We start from the raw sequence: 26,447 nt of genomic DNA, 5'->3' as shown, positions 1-26,447 counted from the left end.
ACTTTCCTTAAATGAAATATTGGTTCCCTCCCTTTCCAAGTAAGAAGGTATTTTCTCTCTAGAATCCAGTGTGACTCCTCCACTTTGAAAAACAAGGAGTTTCTACTGAGTAAATACTGTGCCTATGAACTAAAACTGCCTCCACAATGAACTCAATAAACATTTACTCACTGCTCATAATTGATCTCTCTCAGCTCTTTACTTAGAATTTATTTTCTGCATTTGAACCGCCACCCTCAACTTCCACCTTCTTCTGATTTAACTTTTCACTCTTCTCTCTTATCTAAAGTCACCCTGGATTCTTTAAATCTTTTGGACTTTCAAACCCTTAGAATATAATGCCGGGAGTCGGGCAGTGGCGCAGTGGGTTAAGCGCAGGTGGCGCAAAGCGCAGGGACCGGCGTAAGGATCCCAGTTCGAGCCCCCGGCTCCCCACCTGCAGGGGAGTCGCTTCATGGGCGGTGAAGCAGGTCTGCAGGTGTCTATCTTTCTCTCCCCTCTCTCTCTGTCTTCCCCTCCTCTCTCCATTTCTCTCTGTCCTATCCAACAACAAAGCAACATCAACAATGGCAATAATAACCGCAACGAGGCTGCAACAGCTAGGGCAACAAAAAGGGGGAAAAATGGCCTCCAGGAGCGGTGGATTCATGATGCAAGCACCGAGCCCAGCTATAACCCTGGAGGAAAAAAAAAAAAAAAAGAATATAATGCCATAGTTTCAAGAGATTCCCCACCCCCAGGGAAATCTGTCAGTTCAAGGACTGGTCCCAGAGTGCCTTCTCTCCAGATCATGGCAAGTCAGTTATCCTGGCCCTGCTACTCCCATCTGCTTCCTCCTCAGCTGCTCTTAGTGGAAATGTCCAGAGAAACCGTCAGATGAGACAGACAGGTCTGCTTGTACTATTGTTGGTGGCCTGTCCCCTTCATTGAGCCGTGACCATTGACCTTTTTTTCCTCAGGGTTCTCCGTCCTCAAGTGAAGGAGGAGCTCATTCACGTGATTCAGAACACTTTCAACTTTAGTCTGAAGCAGTCCAAACACCTTTTTAAGATTTTAATGGAGTGCATGGTTCACAGGGACTCTGTGAGTATGATGAATCAGTGATTCAGTTTGACTTATAATTTCCAACAACTGTACTCTGCATTTTTGTAATATTTAAAAGCATGGAAGCTTTCATTTTTTTTTTATTTAATTGGCTATTCAGTAAACTTGGTATACATACATTTTAATGAGGGCTAGGAGAAGAGAGAGAAAGAGAACCAGGACATCATATGCCCTGGAGTTTGAACTCAGGGCTTCCTGTTTAAGAGTTCAATGCTTTTTCTATCTCTATGGTGCAATGTCCTGGACCACTAGACTTGCTTTTTTTTTTCTTCTTTCTTTCCCTTTTTCCTTTGTGTCCACTTCCACTGCATTCCCCCCCCCCCCCAAATACCTGACTGCATTTGTGGAGACACACTTAGATTATATATTATTTCAGAGAAGGTGATCACAAATATACACACATCTTGTCTGAGGGCAAAGGAACACCTCCACATATGGATCTTCTGGAATATCATTTGAATATTTATTCCGTTTTCCATAGAGGTCTGTAGGGAGGCTTTGAAACCACAGTCTTTTTTTATTTTTATTTTTTTTAGTGATTTAATTTTGATTTACAAAATCACAAGATAACAAGGGTACAACTTTGTACTGCTCCCACCACCGGAGTTCTACATCCCCATTCCCTCCATCATAAGCTACAACAGTATGTATTCCTAAGGTTGAAGATATGGGTTAACTCTTGTTTCTTTTTAAAATATTTATTTATTTACTTATTCCTTTTTGTTGCCCTTGTTGTTTTATTATTATAGTTATTACTGATGTCATTGTTGTTGGATAGGAGAGAGAAATGGAGAGAGGAAGGGAAGACAGAAATGGGGAGAGAAAGATAAGACACCTGCAGACCTGCTTCACCGACTGTGAAGTGACTCCCCTGCAGGTGGGGAGCCAGGGGCTTGAACTAGGATTCTTACACTGGTCCTTGTGCTTTGCGCCAACTGCACTTAACCCGCTGTGCTACCGCCTGACTCCCAACTATTGTTTCTATAATTATCTGTTTATATTTGTCCTTTTTTTTTTTTTTTTTCCTGTGGTCCCATCTTCTCCTCCTTTCCAAGTCACACATACACCTATTACTACATCCAAATGTCTCTCCCTTTTTCTTCTTCCCTCTCTGGGTCCTGATGGAGTTGGAGTTCAGAACCCTCCAGTCATTTTCCCCTTATCACTTCTCCCCCATGGGAGCATGAACCAAAATTATTTTTGGGGTACAGAAGGTGGGAGTTCTGGCTTCTGTAACTGCTTATCTGCTGGACATAAACATGGATGTTGGCAGGTCAATTTATACTTCCAGCCTGTTTCTATCTTTCTCTGAAGAGGTGAGGTTCCAGAACATATTGGTGAGGTCATCTGCCCAGGGAAATGAGGATGGAATTATGATAGCATCTGCAACTTGGTGACTGAGAGGTGGTAAAATATAAACTGAGACAAAATAATTGGCGTATCACACCAAAGTAAAAGACTCTGGGGTGGGGGTGGGTGGGGAGAATACAGGTCCAAGAAGGATGACAGAGGACCTAGTGGGGGTTGTATTATTATATGGGAAACTGGGGAATGTTATGCATGTACAAACTATTGTATTTACTGTTGAATGTAAAACATTAATTCTCCAATAAAGAAATAATAAAAAAGAAATAAAAAATAAAAAAAGAGACAAAATGATTAATGAACAGGAATCAAAAAGTAAGAATAGAGCAGATGAGAATAGGGAATCTTAGAGTGGAAAGAAGTGAGGAAGTCTATTTTAGGTATGTTCCTAGGGGTCCATGACTATCGTAGTTTTTGCTTGAGCTTGATAGCTAATATGGAGTTGGACAAAAATATTGTCTGAGAAGATGGTGTCAGAATTGAGGAAAGGGCTTGACCTTATCCAGCTTTTGTAGTCCTTTCTTTATCTGACAAGTTTATACTTACTCCCAATTGTTAAAGCATTGAATGACATTTGTTGTACCCAATCAGAATTAGATTTATGGAGTCTGTCTTCTTTGGGCCTTTCTGCTAGACTGTCAAGATAACTTGATCAAGAATTTATGATGCCTTCTTTAGGCACTTCCATTAGGATTCCAGGCCTATTAGGTCTAAGTCTAATCACAGAGGGCTATTAAGCACTTTTACTTTGTGCTATATAATTGCCCCTTGCTTATGGATGCATGTACACCTGTACTCAGTACCCTAAACCCTAGCCTGTATCTAGTATCTGTAACTTTGTTAGATAATGTTCCATCTAAAGTGGAACTAGGTAGTCCCATGTATTAGGGATGTCACCAGATTAGAGGAGTTAGGCAACTGACATTCGTGCAACGAACTCTGTGTGGGGATTTTGTGTGCGCACCTGTTATCCTTTCCCATTGGGCCATTGCAGTTGCCTCACTTATATAATAAGTCTTTAAGGATTCCCTTCTTTTCTTTTTTTAAGAATTTATATTTTTAAAGATTTTTCTAACTTTATTTATTTAATTTGATGGGATGGAGAGAAATTGACAGGGAAGGGGAGGAGAGAGGGAGAGAAAGAGAGACAGAAAGATACATACAGACTTGCTTTACCACTTGTGAAGATTTACCACTGCAGGTTGGGATAGGGATATGAACCTGTGTCTTTGTGCATGGTAATATGTGCAATTAACTAGGTGCACCACTACCTGGACCCCTCTTTTTTTAAAAAACTTTATTTTATTTCATAGATTAGAGAAATTAAGGGGGGTAAGGGTTAGAGCGGGGGAGAGAAACACCTGCAGCACTACTTAACTAGTTGTGAAGCTAGGTGAGGACTGGGAGCTTGAACCCCTGTCCTTGTGCATGATAATATTTGCACATAACTAGGTGTTACACCACCCCAATCCATGAGGACTCATTTCTTATAGAGCAAAATTCATAGTTTTATTTATTATTATTTTAAATTTATTTATTGGGGAATTAATGGTTTACAGTCAACAGTAAAATAAAATACAATAACTAGTGGGGTTTGACTTGTCATGTGGAAAACTGAGAAATATAACATTTCTCAGTTTTCCACATGACAAGTCAAACCCCACTAGGTCCCACTTTGTCCTCCAGGACCTATTTATTTTTATTTATTATTATTTTAATATATTATTTATTTAATAGAGCAGAGAGAAATTGACAGGGGAGGTGGAGATAGAGAAGGAGAAAGACATCTGTAGCACTGTTCTATCACTTTTGAAACTTACCCCTGTAGTTGGGACCTGGGGCTTGAACCTGGGTCTTTGCTTATGTGTACACTCAACAAGGCACATCACTATCAGGCCCCTAGAAGTTATAGCTAGGTGAGCAGAATGGTCTCACTGAGCATCCTTTTAAATGGAGGAATGGTTTTCTTTACACGAGAAAGTGACACTAAATTTCTATTCATCATAGCATGTGCACATCACAATATTACCCGACTATCCTTTCACATATATTCCTCTAGGACACACGGGCTTAAGGATTTTTTCTTTCCTGGGCTGTGGAAACAGCATAACAGCATGCAAAAAAAAATACTTTAATGCCTGAGACAGTAAATGTCTCAGATTTAATCCCCAGCATCACCATAGGGCAGAGCTGAACAGGAATTTGATATATATCAATTTGTTTTTCCTAAGTGTCTATAGGTCTGTGTTATATTATTTTAAAAGTTTTCTCTACTATAAGTACAAAAATATTAACTGGTTTTCGACATTAATGAAAAATGTCTTCCGCTACACAGAAGATAACCAAATAGTCAATAAGCATTTGAAAAATTTCACGTTAATTTCAAATCAAGAATACAAATCAAAACTACCAAAAATGCACTATACACTAGGTAGAATCACTAAATAATGTTATTTATTTATATTTTTTATTTTTCTTACCACCAGTATTAATACTGGGGCTCAGTGCCAGTGTGCCAGCATTACAAATCCACTGCGCCCAGTGGCCATTTTTCCTTTTCTTTTTCTTCTATTTTTTATTAGCTAGGACAGAGAGAAATTGTGAGAGGCTAGGGAGATAGGGAGAGGGAGAGAAAGAAAGACACCTGCAGACCTATTTCACTGCTTATGAAGCGGACCGTCTCCCGGTGGGGAAGGGAGTGGGGGTTAGAACTTGTATCCTTTCTCTTGGTAATATGTGCACTTAAGTGGGTGGACCACTGCCTGACCCCCCTGGAAACACTATGTAAACCAGCATAACCTCATTAAAACAAATATTTACTGATACTTTCCAACTATTGATATATTTAGTACATAACTTTCTATTGAATGTCAATGACTCTCTTTACCTATGTGTATTAAGTTATAAAACCTCCTTCTCTTGGGATATGGAACTCTAGTGGTGGAAATTGTAATGGAATTATACCCCTTTTATCCCACAATCTTGTTGATCATTATTAAGTTATTAATAAAAAATGTTTTGCTTGGTTAATTAACTCACGTGAACTTTGGGAGTGCTTTAAAAAGCATTCCTTTTGTAGTTCTCCACACTTAAGACGTTCTGTTTTTGAACTGCTGTAGATTACCATATTTGATGCTGATTCAGAGGAGTCTCAAGACCTGGATTTAGCAATCCTAACAGCTCTGCTAAAAGGTAAGTGCCTGAATAGAAACACAATTACTGCTCACTTTTCACACCCCATGGCACTCTGCATTTTATGTTGATATTTTAAATGGACTATAAGCTTATTTCTTTCTGTTACCCTAGGCACAAATTTGTCAGCATTAGAACAATTAAATCTGGCAATGACTTGGGACAGAATGGACATTGCCAAGAAACATATCCTCATTTATGGACAACACTGGAAGGTATGGTGAAAATAATTTCACTTAAAAAAAAAATCTGTGTTGGTTTGCTAGGGAGGGGCTAAGGGAAAAACTGGAGTAAAGATAGAATAGTGTGAGTGATGTGTGTGAGTAGCACGATGTCCCAGAATACTTTGTCTCCTTGGAAACATGTTTCTCTTCTCTTCTCTTCTCTTCTCTTCTCTTCTCTTCTCTTCTCTTCTCTTCTCTTCTCTTCTCTTCTCTTCTCTTCTCTCTTCTCTCTTCTCTCTTCTCTCTTCTCTCTTCTCTCTTCTCTCTTCTCTCTTCTCTCTTCTCTCTTCTCTCTTCTCTCTTCTCTCTTCTCTCTTCTCTCTCTCTTCTCTCTTCTCTCTTCCCTTCCCCTCCCCTCCCCTCCCCTCCCCTCCCCTCCCCTCCCCTCCCCTCCCCTCCCCTCCCCTCCCCTCCCCTCTCCTTGTTGTTAAAATTCGGAGGCTCTAGCTGGCCGGGCTAGCTTCACGGGCGGGTAACAGAGACGACCAGAGACATACGGCTGGGCAGGGAAGCTGTATTTCTTTATTCAGGAACAACGATTCATAAACTAAGACAAACTAATCACCAAGCAGAACTCTGCTGTCTCTTTTTGCAGCGGCGCAAGCACTCTCTCTTACTCTTGAACTCAGGAACCCTCTCCAACTCCGGAACTCTGGAACTCTCGCACTTTGGAACCCTCTCTCTTGGGGTTCCTAGGGGCGGGGCCAAGTGGGCCCGCGAAACTAACTGGACTGATCCAATTCTCTTGGTGGGGGAGATCTAGAACAACCCAATGTAAAGCATACAACCTCTCCTCTCCTCTCCTCTCCTCTCCTCTCCTCTCCTCTCCTCTCCTCTCCTCTCCTCTCCTCTCCTCTCCTCTCCTCTCCTCTCCTCTCCTCTCCTCCCCTCTCCTCTCCTCCCCTCCTCCCTTCCCTTCCCTTCCCTTCCCTTCCCTTCCCTTCCCTTCCCTTCCCTTCCCTTCCCTTCCCTTCCCTTCCCTTCCCTTCCCTTCCCTTCCCTTCCCTTCCCTCCCTCCCCTCCCCTCCCCTCCCCTCCCCTTCTCTTCTTTCTTCTTCTTTCCTTTCCTTTTCTCTTTAATTTTGCCTTTTGGGGAGATTAATGGTTGACAGTCACCAGTAAAATACAATAATTCATAAATGTGTAATATTTCTCAATTTTCCACATAACAATTCAACCCCTACTAGGTCCTCCTCTGCCATCATATTCCAGGACCTGAAACTCCCCACTCCCCACCCCAGAGTTTTATTTTGGTGCAATACACCAACTCTAGTCCAAGTTCTGCTTTGTGTTTTCCTTTCTGGTCTTATTTTTCAGCTTCTGCCTATGAGTGAGGTCATCCCATATTCTTCCTTCTCTTGCTGGCTGGGGTTATTTGTTGTCTTATTGTTGAGTCTGGCAAGCTATATATGTTGGTTATTAAACTCTTATCTGATGTATGGCATGTAAAGATCTTCTCCCATTCTGTGAGGGGTCTCTTGGTTTGGGTAGTGGTTTCTTTTGCTGTGAAGAAGCTTTTTAATTTGATGTAGTCCCATAGGTTTATACTTGCCTTAGTCTTCTTTGTAATTGGATTCGTTTCATTGAAAATGTCTTTAAAATTTATGCGGAAAAGAGTTCTACCAATATTTTCCTCTAAGTATTTGATAGTTTGTGGTCTAACATCCAAGTCCTTGATCCACTTGGAATTTACTTTTGTATTTGGTGAAATACAGTGATTCAGTTTCATTCTTCTGCATGTTTCAACCCATTGTTTCCAACACCATTAGTTGAAGAGACTCTGCTTTCCCCATGGAATATCTGGGCCCCTTTGTCAAAGATTAGATGTCCATACGTGTGGGGCCTCATTTCTGGTCTCTCAATTCTATTCCACTGGTCAGTGTGTCTATTCATGTTCCAGTACCAAGCAGTTTTGATGACAATGGCCCTATAATACAGTTTGAGATCTGGGAGTGTGATGCCTCCGGTTCTGTTCTTTTTTCTCAAGATTGTTTTGGCAATTCTAGGTCTTTTCTGGTTCCAGATAAACATTTGTAGCATTTTTTCTATTCTCCTAAAAACTGTGGTTGGGATCTTGATGGGGATAGCATTAAATTTGTAGATGGCTCGGATAATATATTCATTTTGATGATGTTAATTCTTCCAACCCATGAACATGGAATATCTTTCCACTTCTTTGTGTCTTTTTCAGTTTCTTTGAGTAGTGACTCATAATTTTCAGTATACAAGTCTTTCACTTCTTTGGTTAGGTTTACTTCTAGATATTTTATTGTTTTGGTTGCTATAGTAAAAGGAATTGATCTCTGGATTTCAATTTCTTCTAACTTAGTGTTTGCATAGAGGAATGCCACTGACTTTTGAATGTTAATTTTGTAGCCTGACACCTTACTGTATTTCCTGATGATTTCCAAAAGCTTCTTGCTGGATTCCTTAGGTTTTTCCATGTATACTATCATGTCATCTGCAAATAAGGAGAGTGTGACATCTTCTCTTCCAATCTGTATCCCTTTAATTTCTTGCTCCTGCCTGATTGCTATGGCAAGAACTTCCAACTCTATATTGAATAGTAATGGTGATAGTGGGCAGCTCTGTCTAGTACCTGATCTGAGTGGAAATGCTTCCAGTTTTTCACCATTGAGTATGATGTTGGCTATAGGTTTGCTATATATAGACTCCACTATCTTCAGGAATTTTCCATCTATTCCCATTTTTTGTAGTGTTTTGATCATAAAGGGATGTTGTATTTTGTCAAAGGCTTTCTCTGCATCTATTGATATGACCATGTGGTTTTTGGTCTTGCTTTTGTTGATGTGGTGGATCACATTGATTGATTTATGTATATTAAACCAACCTTGCATGCCTGGGATAAACCCCAGTTGGTCATGATAAACAATATTTTTGATATACTGCTATATCCAGTTGGCTAGAATTTTGTTCAATATTTTTGCATCTATGTTCATCAGAGATATTGGTCTGTAGTTTTCTTTTTTGGTTGTGTCCCTGTCTTCTTTTGGTATCAGGGTGATGTTGGCTTCATAGAAGCTGGCAGGGAGTATTCCAGTGTCTTCAATCTTCTGGAAGACTTTTAAAAGTAGAGGTATTAGTTCTTCTTTGAAGGTTTTGTAGAATTCGTTTGTAAAACCATCTGGTCCAGGACTTTTATTTTTGGGGAGATTTTTGATAACTGTTTCAATTTCATTAGTTGTGATGGGCCTGTTCATGTTATCCACTTCCCCTTTACTTAGTTTTGGAAGTTGGTAGGTATCTAGGAAATTATCCATTTCTTCCAGGTTCTCTAGCTTGGTTGCATATAGTTGTTCATAGGAGCCTCACATGATATGTTGAATTTCTGCAGTGTCTGTTGTGATATCTCCTCTTTCATTTACTATCTGATTTATTTAGGTCTTCTCTTTTTTTTTTTTTTGTGAGTCTGGCTAAAGGTTTGTTGATTTTGTTTACTCTTTCGAAGAACCAACATTTACTTTCATTGATCTTTTGTATGGTTTTCCTATTCTCAATGTTACTTATTTCTGCCCTAACTTTAGTGATTTCTGTCCTTCTGGTTGCTTTAGGATTCCTTTGTTGTTCTTCTTCTAGGTCTTTAAGATGTGCAATCAGGCTGTTTATTTGTGCTTTTTCTTGTTTCCTAATGTGTACTTGTATAGCTATGAACTTCCCTCTTAGGACTGCTTTAGCTGTGTCCCAAATATTTTGATAGCTTGTGTCTTCATTTTCATTGAAGTCTCGAAACATTTTGATTTCTTCCTTGATTTCCTCTTTTACCCAGAAGTTGTTAAGAAGTGTACTGTTGGGGAGTCGGGCTGTAGCACAACGGGTTAAGCGCAGGTGGTGCAAAGCACAAGGACTGGCATAAGGATCCCGGTTTGAGCCCCGGCTCCCCACGTGCAGGGGAGTCGCTTCACAGGCGGTGAAGCAGGTCTGCAGGTGTCTATCTTTCTCTCCCCCTCTCTGTTTTCCCCTCCTCTCTCCGTTTCTCTCTGTCCTATCCAATAATGACGGCAACAACAATAATAACTACAACAATAAAACAAGGGCAACAAAAGGGAATTAATAAATAAAATAAATATTTAAAAAAAATAAAAAAAAATAGAAGTGTACTGTTGGGCTTCCACATTTTGGGACTGTTACTAATCTTTTGTTGATTGTTAAGTGTTAGTTTAATTCCACTGTGGTCTGAGAAGATGTTTGGGATGATTTCAGTGCTCTTGAATAGGCTGATGCTGTCTTTGTGGCCTAACATATGGTCTATCCTTGAGAATGATCCATGTGGATTTGAGTAAAATGTGTATTCCAGTTTCTTGGGATGAATGACTCTGAAAATGTCCAATAGTTCTAGTTTATCTATCTCTTCATTTAGCTCCCTTATGTCTTTACTGATTTTCTGCCTGGATGATCTGTCAAGTTGAGATAGTGGGGTGTTGAAGTCCCCTACTATGATTGTGTTACTGTTAATATATTGCTGTAGCTCTTTCAGTAGAAGTTTGATGTATTTAGATGGCTTCTCATTGGGTGCATAGAGGTTAATAATTGTTAAGTCCTCTTGATTGACTGATCCTCTGAGCATTAAGTAGTGTCCATTCCTATCTTTTTTAATCTTATCTATTTTAAAGTCTATCATGTCAGATATGAGAATAGCTGTTCCTGCCCTTTTTTGTGGGCCATTGGCTTGTATGATAGTTTTCCATCCTTTCACTTTAAGTCTGTGTTTGTCTTGGTGGGTTTGTTGTTAGGTGGGTTTCCTGTAGACAGCATATTGTTGCATTGTGTTTTCTGATCCATCTTCCTACTCTGTGTCTTTTAATAGGTGAATTCAGGCCATTGACATTTACTGATATCAAAGATTGAAGATATTTTAATGCCATTCTTGTAGTAGAGTTTTAGAGTGTTTTGATATATGTCCTATTGGTGGTGGTCTGCTTGTTTATAGGAGACCTTTTAGAACTTCTTTTAGGGCAGGCTTGGTGATGGTTGCTTCCTTCAATTGTTGCTTTTCTGAGAAGGTTTTGATGCCTCCATCTAGTCTGAATGACAGTCTAGCAGGATATAGTATTCTTGGCTGAAAGCCTTTCTCATTGAGCACTCGATAGATATCTTGCCATTCTCTTCTGGCCTGTAGTGTTTGTATGGAGAAGTTTGCTGCTAATCTTATGGGTTTTCCTTTGTAGGTGACTCTGTTTTTTTCTTGCAGCCTTCAGGATCCTTTCTTTATCCTTTTTCCTTTCCATTCTAAGTATGATATGTCTTGTTGTCTTTAGGTCTGGGTTAATTCTGTTTGGGATCCTCTGGACTTCTTGAATCTTTATGTCTTTGGTGTTGTCTAGACCAGAGAAGTTTTCAGCTACTATGGTCTGGAGAATGCTTTCTTCCTCTCCTTCTCTTTCTTCCTCTGGTAAGCCAATAATGCGTATATTGTTTCTTTTGAAGTCATCCCATAGGACTCTGTTGTTGTTTTCAGCATCTCTTAATCTCTTTTTGAGATCTCTTACTTCTTTTTTAGTTGTCTCTAATTCATCCTCAATCTTGCTAATTCTGTCTTCAACCTCATAGATTCTATTTTCTCTGCCCTCTACTGTTTTCTGGAGTTCATCTATTTTGTTTCCCTGCTCTGATACTGTTTTAGCTTGTTCAGCTAGTTGCCTTCTTAGCTCAGCGATTTCAGCTTTCAGCTCTCTAATAACTATGAGATAATTAGAATTTTCTTCCATATTCTCATTTGTTGTTCCTGCATTTCTGATTACAATTTTTTCAAATTCTTTACTCACTCCTGTTATTATTTCCTTAGCTAATGTTTTGATGTTGAACTCGTTATTTTGTGCTTCACCCTCTGGAGGACTTTTAGCTCGTCTCTTGTCCTGGTTTGAGTCTCCAATATTTTTTCTTGTTGTTTTAACCATTTTATATATTATGTTATGAGTTCCCTTTATCAGTACTTTTCAAATTATTGATCACTATTGCCTGGATTGACTTGTGTCTAAGTAAGTTAATTAAAGGGTTTACAGTGGTGGAAATTAACAGTTTTTTCAATCCCTGAGTTGTCCCTTCCTGTTGCTGCTCTAGATTCTGAGGGTAGTAGCAATGGAGACTCAGAGTTGCACTTGGTGAGTCTCTGGGGAGTCCTCTCCTCCCTTCAGTTGTCCCCTTGTTGGTAGAGCAGACTGGAGGTTGTGTCTCCACTGATAAATTGCTGAACTGTTAGCAGTCACTTAATCTCTTCTTAGGCCCCTCTCTCCTCTCTGTCACCAGCCACACATGTTTATACTCATGGGTGATTTACTGGGTTCCTGTGGTCATTCTAATCCTGTCTTGTTTTGGTCCCGGGTGGTCGCCCTTGGTATTCCTAGTTGATATGGGAGAGGAGAGGAGAGGAGAGAAAGCAATCTGCTGCTTGTAGCTCAGCCTTTGGAAGTCGAATCTTTTTATTATATTTATTTATTCCCTTCTGTTGCCCTTCTTGTTTTATTGTTGTAGTTATTATTGTTGTTGTTGTCATTGTTGGATAGGACAGAGAGAAATGGAGAGAGGAGGGGAGGACAGAGAGGGGGAGAGAAAGACAGACACCTGAAGACCTGCTTCACCGCCTGTGTAGCGACTCTCCTGCAGGTGGGATGCTGGGGGCTCGAACGGTATTTGATTTTTTAAAATTATAGTTGTCACTATGTAACAGGTATATCATTTTTGAATCAAACTAATTCCTAAACATTGTTTGTGGTCCAGGAGGTGGTGCAGTGGATGAAGCATTGGGTTTTCAAACATGAGGTTCTGAGTTCAAACCCTTGCAGCACATGTACCAGCGTGATGTCTGGTTCTTTCTCTCTCCACCTATCTTTCTTATGAATAAATAAATAAATTCTTAAAAACTTCATACACATTGTTTAAAAAAATCAACTGATATTAAAAGGCTATGAAAGAAACAGGAATTTCCAACTCTGCTAATATGAAGATTTAAGTATATTTGATGCTTATTTAGGATTTAGATATTTCCATACTTAAAAAAATTTTTTTAATTGGGGGATTAATGTTTTATAGCCAACAGGAAATAAAATAGTTTATATGTGTATAACATTTCACAGTAGTCCACATAACAATACAAACCCCGCTAGGTCCTCTGCCATCATGTTTCAGGACCTGATGAATAAAGTCTTTTAAATTTTTTTCTCTAATCATGCATCAGTGTATTTTACTATGAGGTTTTAACTTTTCCCTAATCCATATATAGGCTAAAGTAAGTATATTGTTTAATACATTGAAACTTGCAAACTTAAATCATTGCCTAGAGAAAGAAAACTATCCAGAAAGCATGCTTAATTAAGAGGCCAATTAATCTTTTCTTTTAAGGATTTATTTATTTTTGATTGGGACAAAGGGAAATTGATAGATAAGGAGATAAGTAGATAGATAGTAAGGACCTATAGCACTGTTCAGTAACTTGTGAAGCTTCCTTCCTGCAGGCGGGGACTGGGAATTTGAACTTGGGTCCTTGTGCATGGTAACATGTGCACACAAACAGGTGTACTACTACCTGGTCCCTCCTATTTCGTTCTTTCTTTTTTTTTTTTTAAATATTTATTTATTCCCTTTTGTTGCCCTTATTGTTTTATTGGTGTAGTTATTATTGATGTCATCGTTGTTGGATAGGACAGAGAGAAATGGAGAGAGAAGGGGAAGACAAAGAGGGGAAGAGAAAGATAGACACCTGCAGACCTCCTTCACCGCCTGCGAATCGTCTCCCCTGCAGGTAGGGAGCGGGGGCTTGAACCAGGATACTTATGTCCCTTCTATTTCTAAATAGTAAGTCATATAACAGTTTTCTGATGTGTCAGTTTTAGGGAGTTCTCAACATTTTTGCTCTGATTCTCCCAGCTGTACTCTGAACTGGCTGCCTGTTATTCCTTATACTACAACTATTTTCCTTCCAGCTCCTAGGAATACCTCCTGATTTAGAGCTGGTTTTCAGTATCAAAGACTGCTTCCAGGGATCATTTTTCTTTTTTTAATTTTTTATTTATAAAAAGGAAACACTGACTAAACCATAGGATAAGAGGGGTACAACTCCACACAATTCCCACCACCAGCACTCCGTATCCCATCCCCTCACCTGATAGCTTTCCTAACCCTCTGGGAGTATGGATCCAAGGTCATTGTGGGATGCAGCAGGTGGAAGGTCTGGCTTCTGTAATTGTTCCCCCGCTGGACATGGGCATTGACAGGTCGATCCAGGGATCATTTCTATAGTTCCTTCTGTCTTTTTCATCCTTGAATTACTACTGGATTATGATGGCATGCATCATTCAGTAACTTTAGGATGAAGGGAATATGGACAATAAAATTTCTGAGAACTTACATGTTTAGAGATATTTTAATTCAATATTGAAACTAATTTTCTAGAATTTTAAATGCTTTGATTCTCTAAGGTTTACTATTTTTTTTAAAATCTTTATAATCCTATCATTTTTTCCCCCAGGAAGTTTCAAAACTACTTTTTTTCTTTTCTTCTGACATCTCACAATAATGTAGGAGATTTTTGAGTCTTCCATTACACTGGACGCATGTTTTCAAAGTGACAGTCATGAGTTTCCACTCTGAGGGACTTACTGCCCTATTTCTTCTCTTTCTGTATTTCTGTTATTTAAACAATGTAAGTGTAGATTGCTCTTCAAATCTTCAGATTTCTCTTAACTCTCAGGTCTTCATTTTGGTAGATTTTTCTTAATTTTAATTTTCATGCCTTGTATGTAGCTTTTTGTTCCTGGTAGTCTATTAGGATTTTTTTTCATTTTATTTTATTTTATTTTATTTTGATTTTTAAAAAGTATTTATTTATTTATTCCCTTTTGTTGCCCTTGTTGTTTTATTGTTGTTGTTATTGATGTTGTTGTTGGATAGGACAGAGAGAAATGGAGAGAGGAGGGGAAGACAGAGAGGGGGAGAGAAAGATAGATACCTGCAGACCTGCTTCACCGCCTGTGAAGCGACTCCCTTGTAGGTGGGGAGCTGGGAACTCGAACCGGATCCTTATGCCGGTTCATTAACACTGTGCCACTTGTGCTTAACCCAATGCGCTACTGCCTGACTCCCTTATTTTGATTTTTATACTAGAGTTTGAGGCCTCATACATGTGAAGTATCTGTTCTACCACAAAGAATACTATTCACCCTCTCTTCACAGTAGATTTATGTGTACATTTGTTCTTCAATCCCCCCATTTTAACCTTTAATTATTTATTTTTATTTTTATAGAAATTTAGTATTGATTTATAGAATTATAAGATAATAGGGGTATAATTCCGTAATGTTCCCACTACCCCTTTTTTTTTTTTTAATTTCTTTATTGGGGAATTAATGTTTTACTTTCGACAGTAAATACAATAGTTTGTACATGCATAACATTTCCAAGTTTTCCATATAACAATACAACCCCCACTAGGTCCTCTGTCATCCTTTCCTTTTTTTTTTTTTTAATAGCATACTGAATAAAATATATTTAAAAGTTCTCTGTGTGTTTTGATGGCCCGTTATACATTTTTCTTCTTGTATTATCTGATTCCTCCTAGTTAACTTTTTTAATTAAGCATCTTTTAGAAAGGAATTATGAGAGAGATAGTAGAACACTACTGAAGGCCGGTATGGGGATGACACCAGGGATTGGGCCTCTGGGATTTCAGGCCTGTAATGCCTGTGCGCTGATACTAATCTGCCTATTCAATACCTTAGTTGATGTTTTGTGGTGTGTTATAGATTTTTTTTGTTTAAGAGTTGATAATAGAAAGTTCATCTGAAATTATGAGCCCATGGTTTAGTCTCTGAGGTTTGCAGAAGGGCAATCTGAATGGTTTGTGTTGGGTGACCTGAGATGTCAGCTTATCTAAATTATTTCTCTTCTATTAGAAAATCTTCTAATTCCTTGTGTGGAAGGTGAAGGTTTTGCTGATAGCATTATAAAAGTTGGATGAGGGGGTGAGTGAGAAGCCCCCAACATTGAGGAGTCAGCATATAAATAATTATTTCATTGATTGATGTCAGACATTTCTGTGACTTTTGTTAGACTGGGGTTTTTCTAAGTTTCCATTTCTGGAAAATGCTGCCAGTTACTTGGCTCTTGCTTTCCAATTTTGTAAATGCTGCACTTTTAACCTTGTTTCTATGGATATGTTTTGTTATTTTTTCATTAGTGATTTAAAATGTTATAAGAATACATAGTAGACTTCAAAACCACACCCACCACCAAAATTCTGTGCCCCCACCCTCCTAATGATCACCACCACAGTTCTCACAGTATCTTAGAGCTGTCTGACTGTGTGTGTGTTTTTGCAGATTCATGAGTTTCAATTCTCTATATTCCACATATGAGTGAAACCATCCGCTAGTTGCTTTTTGCTTCTTTACTTAACTAAGAATTATCACTTTACCTTGTTTTTTGAATTGTTTCTTAAAAATTCAATTTACTTTAGCTGAGTTTTAGGTAAAAGTAGAAGTAGATGAGTGTGTGTAAATTACTATTTATATCCAGAACCAGGTACGGCTTAAGTGAAAATATACCAAAATACAAAAAGCAAAGCAGGAAGAAACTGGATTTTTATTAAGAATTATGTTATAAACTTGTTTATTAATATAGGAGGCATTGATGTTTTTTTTTTAAGCTTTATTTATTTTCTCTTTTGTTGCCCTTGTTGTTTTATTGTTGTAGTTATTATTGCTGTTGTTATTGATGTTGTCATTGTTGGATAGGACAGAGAGAAATGGAGAGAGGAGGGGAAGATGAAGAGGGGGAGAGAAAGATAAACACGTGCAGATCTGCTTCACCACTTGTGAAGCGACTCCTGGCTCCATCCTGGATCCTTAACGCTTTGCGCCACGTGCGCTTAACCCATTGTGCTGCCACCTGACTCCCGTTTATTTTTTATAATAGTAATTCTTCACATCCAAGAACACTTTCACTTTGTTACTCTCCACCCATGGCTTGAGCATTTCTTAGTAAAATTGTATTATATGATCATGTTTGTATAGGTTTTAGTTGAAATGCAAGTCATTTCTTGATCACTTCTATTTTCTAAACTGTCTTTGTGTCACTTGTGTGTTTCTACTTTTCAAAGCCTGGCTCCTTGGAACAAGCGATGCTAGATGCTTTAGTGATGGATCGTGTAGATTTTGTGAAGCTCTTGATAGAATATGGCGTGAACTTGCATCGTTTTCTCACCATTCCCCGGCTGGAAGAGCTCTATAACACAGTAAGTATTGGAACAATTGCTCAATCATCTCTTTAAAGGTCTACCACTTAATATTTAGCTTACACTGAATCTTGAATGCTCACATTTCCTTGAATATTTTTGAAATTTTTTTTTTTTTACCAATATGATTTTATCCTATGGTCATCTGTTTCTATTTATTAATTACATACAATAGAGACATATGCTGATTAAAAATAGGATACTGAGGCCTTGGCTCAAGCCAAGGGTGCAAATGAGTACAAATTACTTTTACTGAGTTATTAGAAGCATATCAGTTTAAGGGCACTGATAAGAGTCTTTTTCCTTGTGGGGGTCCTGTGCAAACTCTATTGAAACTGCCAATTGTACAAGCCGTGTATACTGCTGAAATGTCCGTATTAGTCTTTGTATCTTACTTTTTTTTTTTTCTCAAAACCCTATTTGAGTCTCACCTTTTAAAACACTCTTTCAGTCTATCCCTATACTATACATCACTTGTAACTCTTTTTGTGTGGGTCACCAGGGCTTCTCTGGGTCTTTGTGCCTATGTAATTACAGTACTTCAGACAGGCTCTTTTTTTTTTTTTTTTTAACTGCATAGGAGGTGAGAGAGAATAGAGCACTGATCTGCTTTGCATGGTGCTCCTCAGTGAGGACTGGAGGATCAAACCCAGGTGGAGTTGGTGCTCTACTGCACAAGCTACTTCCCAACTCCCTGGCAACTCCCTCTTTTTATACACACATATTCATATCTCTCTCTCTCTCTCTCTGTGTGTGTGTGTGTGTGTGTGTGTGTTAACCTAAGTAACTAGTCTCTTCTGTTTTACTGTAAAAACTCTTCTTTGATGAAAGTTCTAATATTCTCCATTGAATTCCTTGAAAGTTTGAGAAAACGATGTTTAATAAGTATTTATTGATGGAATGTAGCTATGTGATGGGATTTGCAATCGCTTTATCTGAGTAAGGCCAGTTACAAATTAAGATTTAATTCTGCTTCATGAAAATAAAGTTGATTAGGTCTGTGCTACTTAGGTAGATACTTAGTGTGAAGATCTGAGGGCTCACACCTGTGTGATTTCACTGCTCCCTGGAGGACTTCTTCATTCAGATAGAGAGACAGAGAGGGAGAAACACCACAGTGCTTGAGCTACCCTATTGCCATGGGCCCTTCAGTATGGTGCCAGGCCTCAACATGGACTTGCTTGCTTGGCCAAGCACACACCCTACCTAGGGGTCTCTGTCTCAGGCCTGATATATTTTATATATACCACAGATTTCATTTTAAAACTACTTTATTGATTGATTTTTAATGAGAGAGAGACCAAAGCCCCGTTTGGTTCTGGCTGATGGCAGTACAGGAGATTGAACCTGGTATCTTACGGTCTCAGGTATGAATATATTAAACAGAACCATTATGCAGTCTCCCCAGCCCTTGAAAAAGATTTAAATCTAATTACATATCCTCTTGGGAAATATCTTTCTTAGAATTAATATGGCACATGCTTCATCACTAAAGATGTTGAAAAATATCAGTCATTTGGGTTATTTTCTACTTTTTGGAATAAAAACTCTCTTCTAATACATGGTTATAAAAGGAATAACTTTCTGTTGCCTTTTTACAGAAACAAGGACCTACTAATATACTCTTGCACTATCTTGTCCAAGATGTAAAACAGGTAACCTAATTATGAAGGTGTGCGATTTTCTGTGTGTAGTTCCTTAGCTTTGTAATGGACACATCAGCTTTTGCTTTGTAAAATGGTGGTTTTGGGTGGTATGTATGTGTGTGCATTATTTGTTACTTGTTATGGAACAATTTTATAACCAAACTTATACTCTTTTTTAATTAATTAGTTTATTTATTTTGCTTCCAGGGTTATTGCTGGAGTTTAGTGCCTGCACTATGAATCCATTGCTCCTAGAGGCTATTTTTTTCCCATTTTCTTACAGGAAAGGTCAGAGAGAAATTGAGAGGGAGGGGAAGATAGGGTGAGAGAAAGATAGATACCTGCAGACCTGCTTCACCAACTGTGAACCGACCCCCCTGCAGGTGGGGAAATGGAGGCTCAAACCCAACCCCCTAAAAATCTTTTATTTTATTTAAAAAATATTTTATTTGTTTTATTTTAATGGAAGAGATACAGAGAGAAAGATGGAGATAGAAACCAAGAGCTCCTTTTTTTTTTTTTTTTTTTTTCCTAATAGACCACTGCTCAGCTCTGGCTTATGGTGGTGCAGGGGATTGAACCTGGGACTTCAAAGACTCAGGCATGAGAGTCTCTTTGCATAATCATTATGCTGTCTGTCCTGACAAAAATATTTTTATTTTTAAAAGATATTATTTATTTATTAATGAGAAAGATAGGAGGAGAGAGAAAGAAACAGACATCACTCTGGCACATGTGCTGCCAGGGGTCAAACTCAGGACCTCATGCTTAAGAGTCCAAAGCTTTATCACTGCGTTACCTCCTGGACTACTATTTTTATTTTTTAAGCTCAACTCTGGCTTACGGTTCTGTGGGGGAATGAACCTGGGATTTTGTAGCCTCAGACATGAGAGTCTCTCATAACCATTATACTATCGACTCCAGCCCCAAACCTATACTCTGACAGTTTCCCTTGTAATTTATGTTTTTTTAAAATTTGATCCCAGTGGCATCTCATAATTATTTTCTCTTATAAAACATGAGTTGGAGACTACTAAACGTCTAACCAGAGCTTCATTTCACCATGAAACAGTCTACTGCCAGTGAAGGTGATAACTGCTGAAGATTTTTATAGAGCAATTTTTATTGCCTTTTTGTAGGAGACTAATATGTGATATCTTTTTTTTTCTTCTTTTCTTTTCATCTTCCCCATATTCCCATGATTTTTCTTCTTTCTTTTTTAAAAAAAATTTAAATTCTCTTTATTTATTGGATAGAGACAGTCAGAAATTGAGAGAGAAGTGGGGTGGGAGAGAGACAGGGAGATACCTGTAACCCTGCTTTATCATTCACAAAGCTATCCCCCTGCAGGTGGGGACTGGGGCTCGAACCTAGGTCTTTGAGCATTGTAACATGTGCACTCAACCAGGTGTGCCACCACCCAGCTTCCCATGATTTTTCTATAATTGTTTTGAATATAAGTGATACTTGGGGAACTCTTTCATTTCTTCTGTGAGTTTAAGCTTTGTCCTGTGAAGTCAGGATAAATTCTACTTCTCCATATCCTTGCCCATCTATGGCTGGTGACATTCTCTTTAAACTTTGGGTTGTGTCAGAATTATTACAAGCCCTAATGTTTATATTGGTAGACACTCATGTTTTGGTATCTCATTTGGTTCTGCTACTGTGTTTCACATTTCTATTTGCTCACCTTCCTCCCATATCCTTGTTTTATTCTTGCTCAGTGTAAGGTAGGAGAGCCCTTTCATTTCAGTTTTTTTCAGGGAAGCTGAAGATTTAACCCCACTTTACTTTTGGATTACTTATATTGTAATATATCCTTTATTGGCTTTACTTCTGGCGTAGTAATTATGCCATTTACAATCAAGATCAACTGTTTTGATGGATTTTAATTTTATTTTACTCTAATTGTGTCTATGAAGATAAAGTGTCCATATATAACAGAGAAAAAAAGAAAATAAATAAATAAAATAAATGGCATTGAGTGGCAGTCAAAAAAAGGCTGTGTGAAAGCTAAATATCTTTGTATTATCTGAACAAATAGACTGTATCAATAGTTGGTGGAAAAACTTAATAGATGATAGAAAAAGATATGTCTTGTTGTCTTTGATTTATGTTATTATAAACTATCCCATGTTTTTGTTACAGCATGCCATTCTCTCAGCCCACAAAATCACATTGATTGACATTGGATTGGTCATAGAATACCTCATTGGTGGAGCTTATCGCAGCAGCTATACTAGAAAGAATTTCAGAGCTGTCTACAACAACATCTACAACAAACACAAGGTAACATCACTGAGATAAACCTTAGTCAAATAAAGTCTGATCAGGAGTTACACTGATCAGGTTAGGAAGGTGGCTTAGAAAGTTCAGATGTGAATAGCTTCTAAAATGTACATTCAGCCTTTCTCTTCCTCACCTTCAACAATTTCAATTTATTTGTTGGATAGAGACAGAGAGAAACTGAGAGGAGAGGGAGAGATAGAGAGGAGAGAGACATCTGAAGTCCTGCTTCAGCACTTGTGAAGTTTCCCCTTCACACTGTGCATTGTAATACAAATGTGCATTGGAGCATGTATGCTCACCTGGGTGTACCAGTGCCCTGCCCTTTTCCCCCACCCTCTCATTAGTAAATGAATAAATAAATATTAAAAAAAACAAGAAGTGAAAAAAAATCAAAAAAGAAATCACATCTCACAGAACTTTTTTTTTCTCTTTCTTTTTTTCTTTTTTTTTTTTTTTTTTACTGAGCCATTAGATGTAGACTCCAACCCCTTCACTGAGATGAAACACTACATCCTCTGAGGTTGCTGGGGTTTGGCTGGTGCTTACTGCAGCCCAATGGGGAGCACTACCTGCTGCTTGATAGTGGGGAGGGACCTAGGTTGAGGATGAAAGTGTTCTGCAGACACCTGTCACAGGGAGGTGAGAAATTATACTCATGTGTCAACCTCTCCACCAACAAAATAATTAAGTTTTTAAAAAATACTTTCTTTAAAGTCGACCTCAAATATAGTTTGAGGTCTATGGCTTATATCATACATTTTTATATCAATTCCTTTGAAAATGCTAACTTTTGTTTTTCCTTCCCATTGATGGAAGTTTCATGCTAACAGACATTGAATTGTGTTGTTATTTGACTGACCACAGGAATTTTAGTGGTGATATTTTTAAACACCTGGAGAAATTCCATAATTGTTTAGCTTAACCTTAACCTCAGAGTAGCTTGTGAATGGGAACTTTTTTCTTATCAGAACTGTGAATCTTTATTGCTGATTCTGAACTCGGTCCAGATATACAACAACACACAATGATTCTAGAATTTCCACATAGAAAAGGAATGCAGGTACATAATAGGGAACAAAAGAGCATGTGCTCTAAGATATTAGGAAATCGTGTGCTTAGTAATAAGAAGGAACTTATGAGGGGGTTCTTGCTGGGTGAGTGATCACAAAACCTATTTATTACTAATAACAGTTGAAAGACAGTCATTGGCTGTTGGCAGGACCCAGAATCTTACTTGATTTTCATTATTATCTAGAAATATAATGTTTGCTGTTACTATTGTTAATCTTCTTTTTATTTCTTTTCTTTCTTTTGAAAATCACATGTGCCAGCGAGTAACCAGCATTGCTCAAAGTCTTTCCCAGCACCCTCTTCACAGGAAATGCTCCTCAGGAAACAGAGATGAATCTGCAGAAAGCACACTCCACTCCCAGTTCATTAGAACTGCCCAGCCTTACAAATTCAAGGTATCACTAAACTATTTACTGACTTAAAAATAAAATTTGTGCTTGAAAAAGTGTTGCTGTTTTCTGAGGGCCATGACTCTTTCTTCACTGAAGGTGGAGAGAAAGGGTGGTAGAAGCAGTGGAAGTCAAAAGCATAACACAGCTGTCTTCTAAAAACAATAAACAAAGACTCAGGGCTGAGCAATGGTAACTAAATAATTACTAGTCCTAGCACTTCACCTATTGTTCCAATTCTTAACGTCCATTATGTCTAGATGGTGACTCAGGAAGGCCATTCATGGGGTGGCACTAAGAAAACATAATAAACACAGTAAGTCCAACACTGTACTCTCATCCCTCTTTCCCAAGGTTTATCAGGCATGACGGCTTCCTTCTCCTTACTTCATTCAAAAACTATCTTTTTGCATCTAATTTTTTTCTCTTTGAGGCTTTCTAGAAGTTGATTTTAGCCTAATGTTACAGGATGACATACGTAAGGATATGTGTGTGTGTGTTATGATGCTATTTTTCTCTCCACTACACAATGCCACTTTCCTCTGTGGATGAGTGGTTTTGCTGAAGAACTTTTCTATAAATGATTAGGCTGAAGCAGGTTTCTCTCCAGAGCACTCAGAATAAAAAACATATTTCATAAAATCACCTTTAGTCATATCCACGAACATAAATTCTCTTTACTTACTGAGTCAAAGAAAACTTATAATTTTTGCTAGGAGTCCCTTTAGTTAAATATAATACTTTAAAAACAATATTTGACATTATATTGGGTAATTTGGTTGAACTTGGGAAAGAGATGGTTTGGGAAAGTTATACCAATCACTCAGAAATTATTCCAACCTTCTAAAACTCCATATAGTGTAGTATATAATGAGCACTGAAATAGATATACTTATAAGCTGATATAGACAAATGTTCTGGGGGAAAGAGATTAGGGAATTTCATTTGGAATGAACTACAAAAAGAAAGTTTAACAGAACTGTATTTTTAAAATTAAAACTTTTTTTTTTTTTTTTTTGAGAATGAGGAGGCAAGAGAGGCCAGAACACTACTCTAATAGTTTATGCAGTACTGGGGATTAAATCTACGGTCTCATGCATTACAAGACATTATCCACCCTATATCTGAACCCTCTGCTCTGTTCCAGTACTTTATTACCTATTATTACTAGTAGGATAAAGGAAATAACATGTACAATCACTCTCTTAGGGTATATGTTACAGCACTAGTGACAATTTCTAAGGAGGAGATAATTTACTTGTAAGGTGAGGTTGAAGATGTTTCTATAGTTTTCATTAATCTAATATGGTATTTTAACTCATTTCCTTTGGAAGTTGAAAGCTGTACTATTAGAAATGAGTCTATTTCAAAGATGTAGTGTTTTAAGTTGTGTTTGGTCCCTAGATCCTAAGAAATAGATCACTATGAAAGGTCAAAATTTTTGTCTCTGGTTTCAGGTACAAAGTTTTATTATCATTTCCATTTCTTTTCAAGCAGTGATTAAACATCACCCTTCCCCCTACCTCCCACACGCCTCCCCAGGATAGCTGATGTTTTTCACTAGGTAGAATAGCAGTCAATTGAGAACTTTTATATTTTCAACAGGAAAAATCTGTAGCCCTGCATAAATCTAGGAAGAAGTCAAAAGAACAGAATATGTGTGATGACCCTGAGTCGACTGGTTTTATTTACCCTTACAATGACCTGCTGGTTTGGGCTGTGCTGATGAAGCGGCAGAAGATGGCCCTGTTCTTTTGGCAGCATGGTGAGGAGGCCACGGCCAAAGCAGTGATTGCCTGCATCCTCTACCGAGCCATGGCCCGGGATGCCAAGGAGAGCAATATGGTGGATGATGATGCCTCAGAGGAGCTCAAAGGTTACTCAAGGTAGGACTTCTTTGTTCACTTCCTTTTAGGCCCCAGCAGCTTACATATTTTTTATTAGTAATTTAATATTGATTTACAAAATTACAAGGTAACAGAGGTACAACTCTGCACTGTTGTAACCACCAGAGTTCGGAATCCCCAATCCCTCCATTGTAAGCTATAGCAGTTCTCCTAAGGTTGTAGATATGGGGTTAACTATTATTTCTACCACTGTCTGGTTATATTTGTATTTATTTGCCCATTTTTTTTCCTTTTTGCTTCCAGAGTTTATTGCTAGGGCTCTGTGCTGGCATTATAAATCCACTGCTTCTGGTGGCCATTTTTCACATTTTATTGGATAGGGCAGAGAGAATCTGAGAGGGGAATGGGAGATAGAGAGGAAGATAGAAAGATAGACACCTGCAGACATGCTTCACCCCTTGTGAAGTATACCCCCTGCAGGTAGGGAAGGTGGGGAGCAGGGAATCCAACCCAGATCTTTTTGAGGGTCCTTGCACTTCTTAGTATATACGCTTAACTGGCTGTGCCACCACTTGGCCTCTGCCCATTTATTTGTCTTTGATCCCATCTTCTCTTCCTTCTCAAGTCACACATACACCTATTACTATATCCAAATACCCCTCCCCCTTTTCCTCTTCTCTCTCCGAGTCCTGATGGAGTTGGAGTTCAGAGCCCTCTGGTCATCTTCCCCTATCATTTCCCTCCCACTAGGAGTATGGAGCAAAATTCTTTTGGGGTGCAGAAGGTGGGAGTTCTGGCTTCTGTAATTGCTTCTCCACTGGATGTGGATGTTAGCAGGTTGATTCATACCCCCAACCTGTTTCTATCTTTCCCTAGTGAGCCCCAACAGTCTTTATCACTGCTAGATGTATTTATCTCCCTCACTGGAGATAAAGTTGGCCTTGTGCTATTCATTTTTATAGTTCCTTTTTTATAATTAAAAAATTATTTACTATATAAAGAGGAAGAAATTGTGACGGGAATGGGGAGACAGAGTGGTAGAGAGACAGAGAGACACCTGCAGCACTGCTTCACTTCTTCCACAACATTCCCTCTGCAGGTGGGGCTTCAACCAAGGTCATTGGGCATTGCAACATATGCGCTCAGTCAGGTCCACCACCACCTGGTCCCTATGTGTTTCATGGACTCTTCTGTGAACAAAGTTCTTTAGTTTTTGTTGTCATTGCTTTGTTTTTAATTTAGTCATCTGTGGGATTTCTCTGTTCTGTGCTGATTTTTTTTTTCTTCTGGTAGAGATTGAAAGGAAGAAGGAAAGAAACTACAGACTAAAGCTTCCTTCATGGGCATGGTGGCAGCTTGCACCTGGGTTGTTTGTTTATATATTTATTTATTTATTTATTTATTTTTACCAGAGCACTGCTCAGCCCTGGCTTACGGTGGTGTGGAGGATTAAGCCTGGGACTTTGGAGCCTCAGGGATGAGATTCTCTTTGCATAACCATTATGCTATTTATCTCTATCCCACTCTTGAGGTTTTTTAAATTTATTTTTTTAAATCTTTATTTATTTGATAGAGACAGCCAGAAGTTGAGAGGAAGGGGGAGTCAGAGAGAGAAGGAGCCAGAGAGACACCTGCAGTACTGCTTCACCACTTGTGAAGCTTTCCTCTTGCAGTTGGGGCCCAGGGCCTCGAACCCAGGTCTTTGTGCACTGTAACATGTGCACTCAACCACGTGCGCCACCACCCGGCCCTGAAGTTTTTAAGAAGCTCTCTGAAATATAAAGAAGAGAGTTTGCCCTGATGGTAGGAAGTGTGGATTCTAGTTTCTGGTGTCTGTTTTTCCCTTTTCTTTGATGGAGGGTGAGAGACAGGGAAAGAAAGACGGAGAGGAGCAACACCAGCAGCACTCCTGCATAGCTCATGAAGCATCCTACTGAAAGTGGGGACTGGGAGCTTAATCTTTGGACCTTATTCACAGTAATGTGTGCCCTCAGTTGAGTGTACCAACACCTGGTCCCTCAACAAAAAACAAAACAAAACAAAACAAAAAAATTATTAGGTTTTATCAGGGAGCC

General features: G+C 38.6%; 1 protein-coding gene across 1 annotated transcript in view; it reads left to right on the top strand.

Moving 5' to 3' along the window:
• TRPM6 (transient receptor potential cation channel subfamily M member 6) overlaps positions 1–26,447 on the top strand; it is a 146,818-nt gene that overhangs the window by 100,638 nt on the left and 19,733 nt on the right. Inside the window, exons 11-18 of the mRNA XM_060199294.1 lie at positions 960–1,083; positions 5,589–5,661; positions 5,776–5,876; positions 16,996–17,130; positions 18,732–18,785; positions 20,925–21,065; positions 22,397–22,531; positions 24,131–24,411. Coding sequence (XP_060055277.1) covers positions 960–1,083; positions 5,589–5,661; positions 5,776–5,876; positions 16,996–17,130; positions 18,732–18,785; positions 20,925–21,065; positions 22,397–22,531; positions 24,131–24,411 — 1,044 coding nt within the window. The remainder of the gene's footprint in view (positions 1–959; positions 1,084–5,588; positions 5,662–5,775; positions 5,877–16,995; positions 17,131–18,731; positions 18,786–20,924; positions 21,066–22,396; positions 22,532–24,130; positions 24,412–26,447) is intronic.

Source organism: Erinaceus europaeus, chromosome 10 (genome assembly GCF_950295315.1).
Source record: "Erinaceus europaeus chromosome 10, mEriEur2.1, whole genome shotgun sequence".
Classification (NCBI taxonomy): domain Eukaryota; kingdom Metazoa; phylum Chordata; class Mammalia; order Eulipotyphla; family Erinaceidae; genus Erinaceus; species Erinaceus europaeus.
Note: the sequence above shows the minus strand (reverse complement) of the source record. Positions and strands in the feature narration are given on the sequence as shown.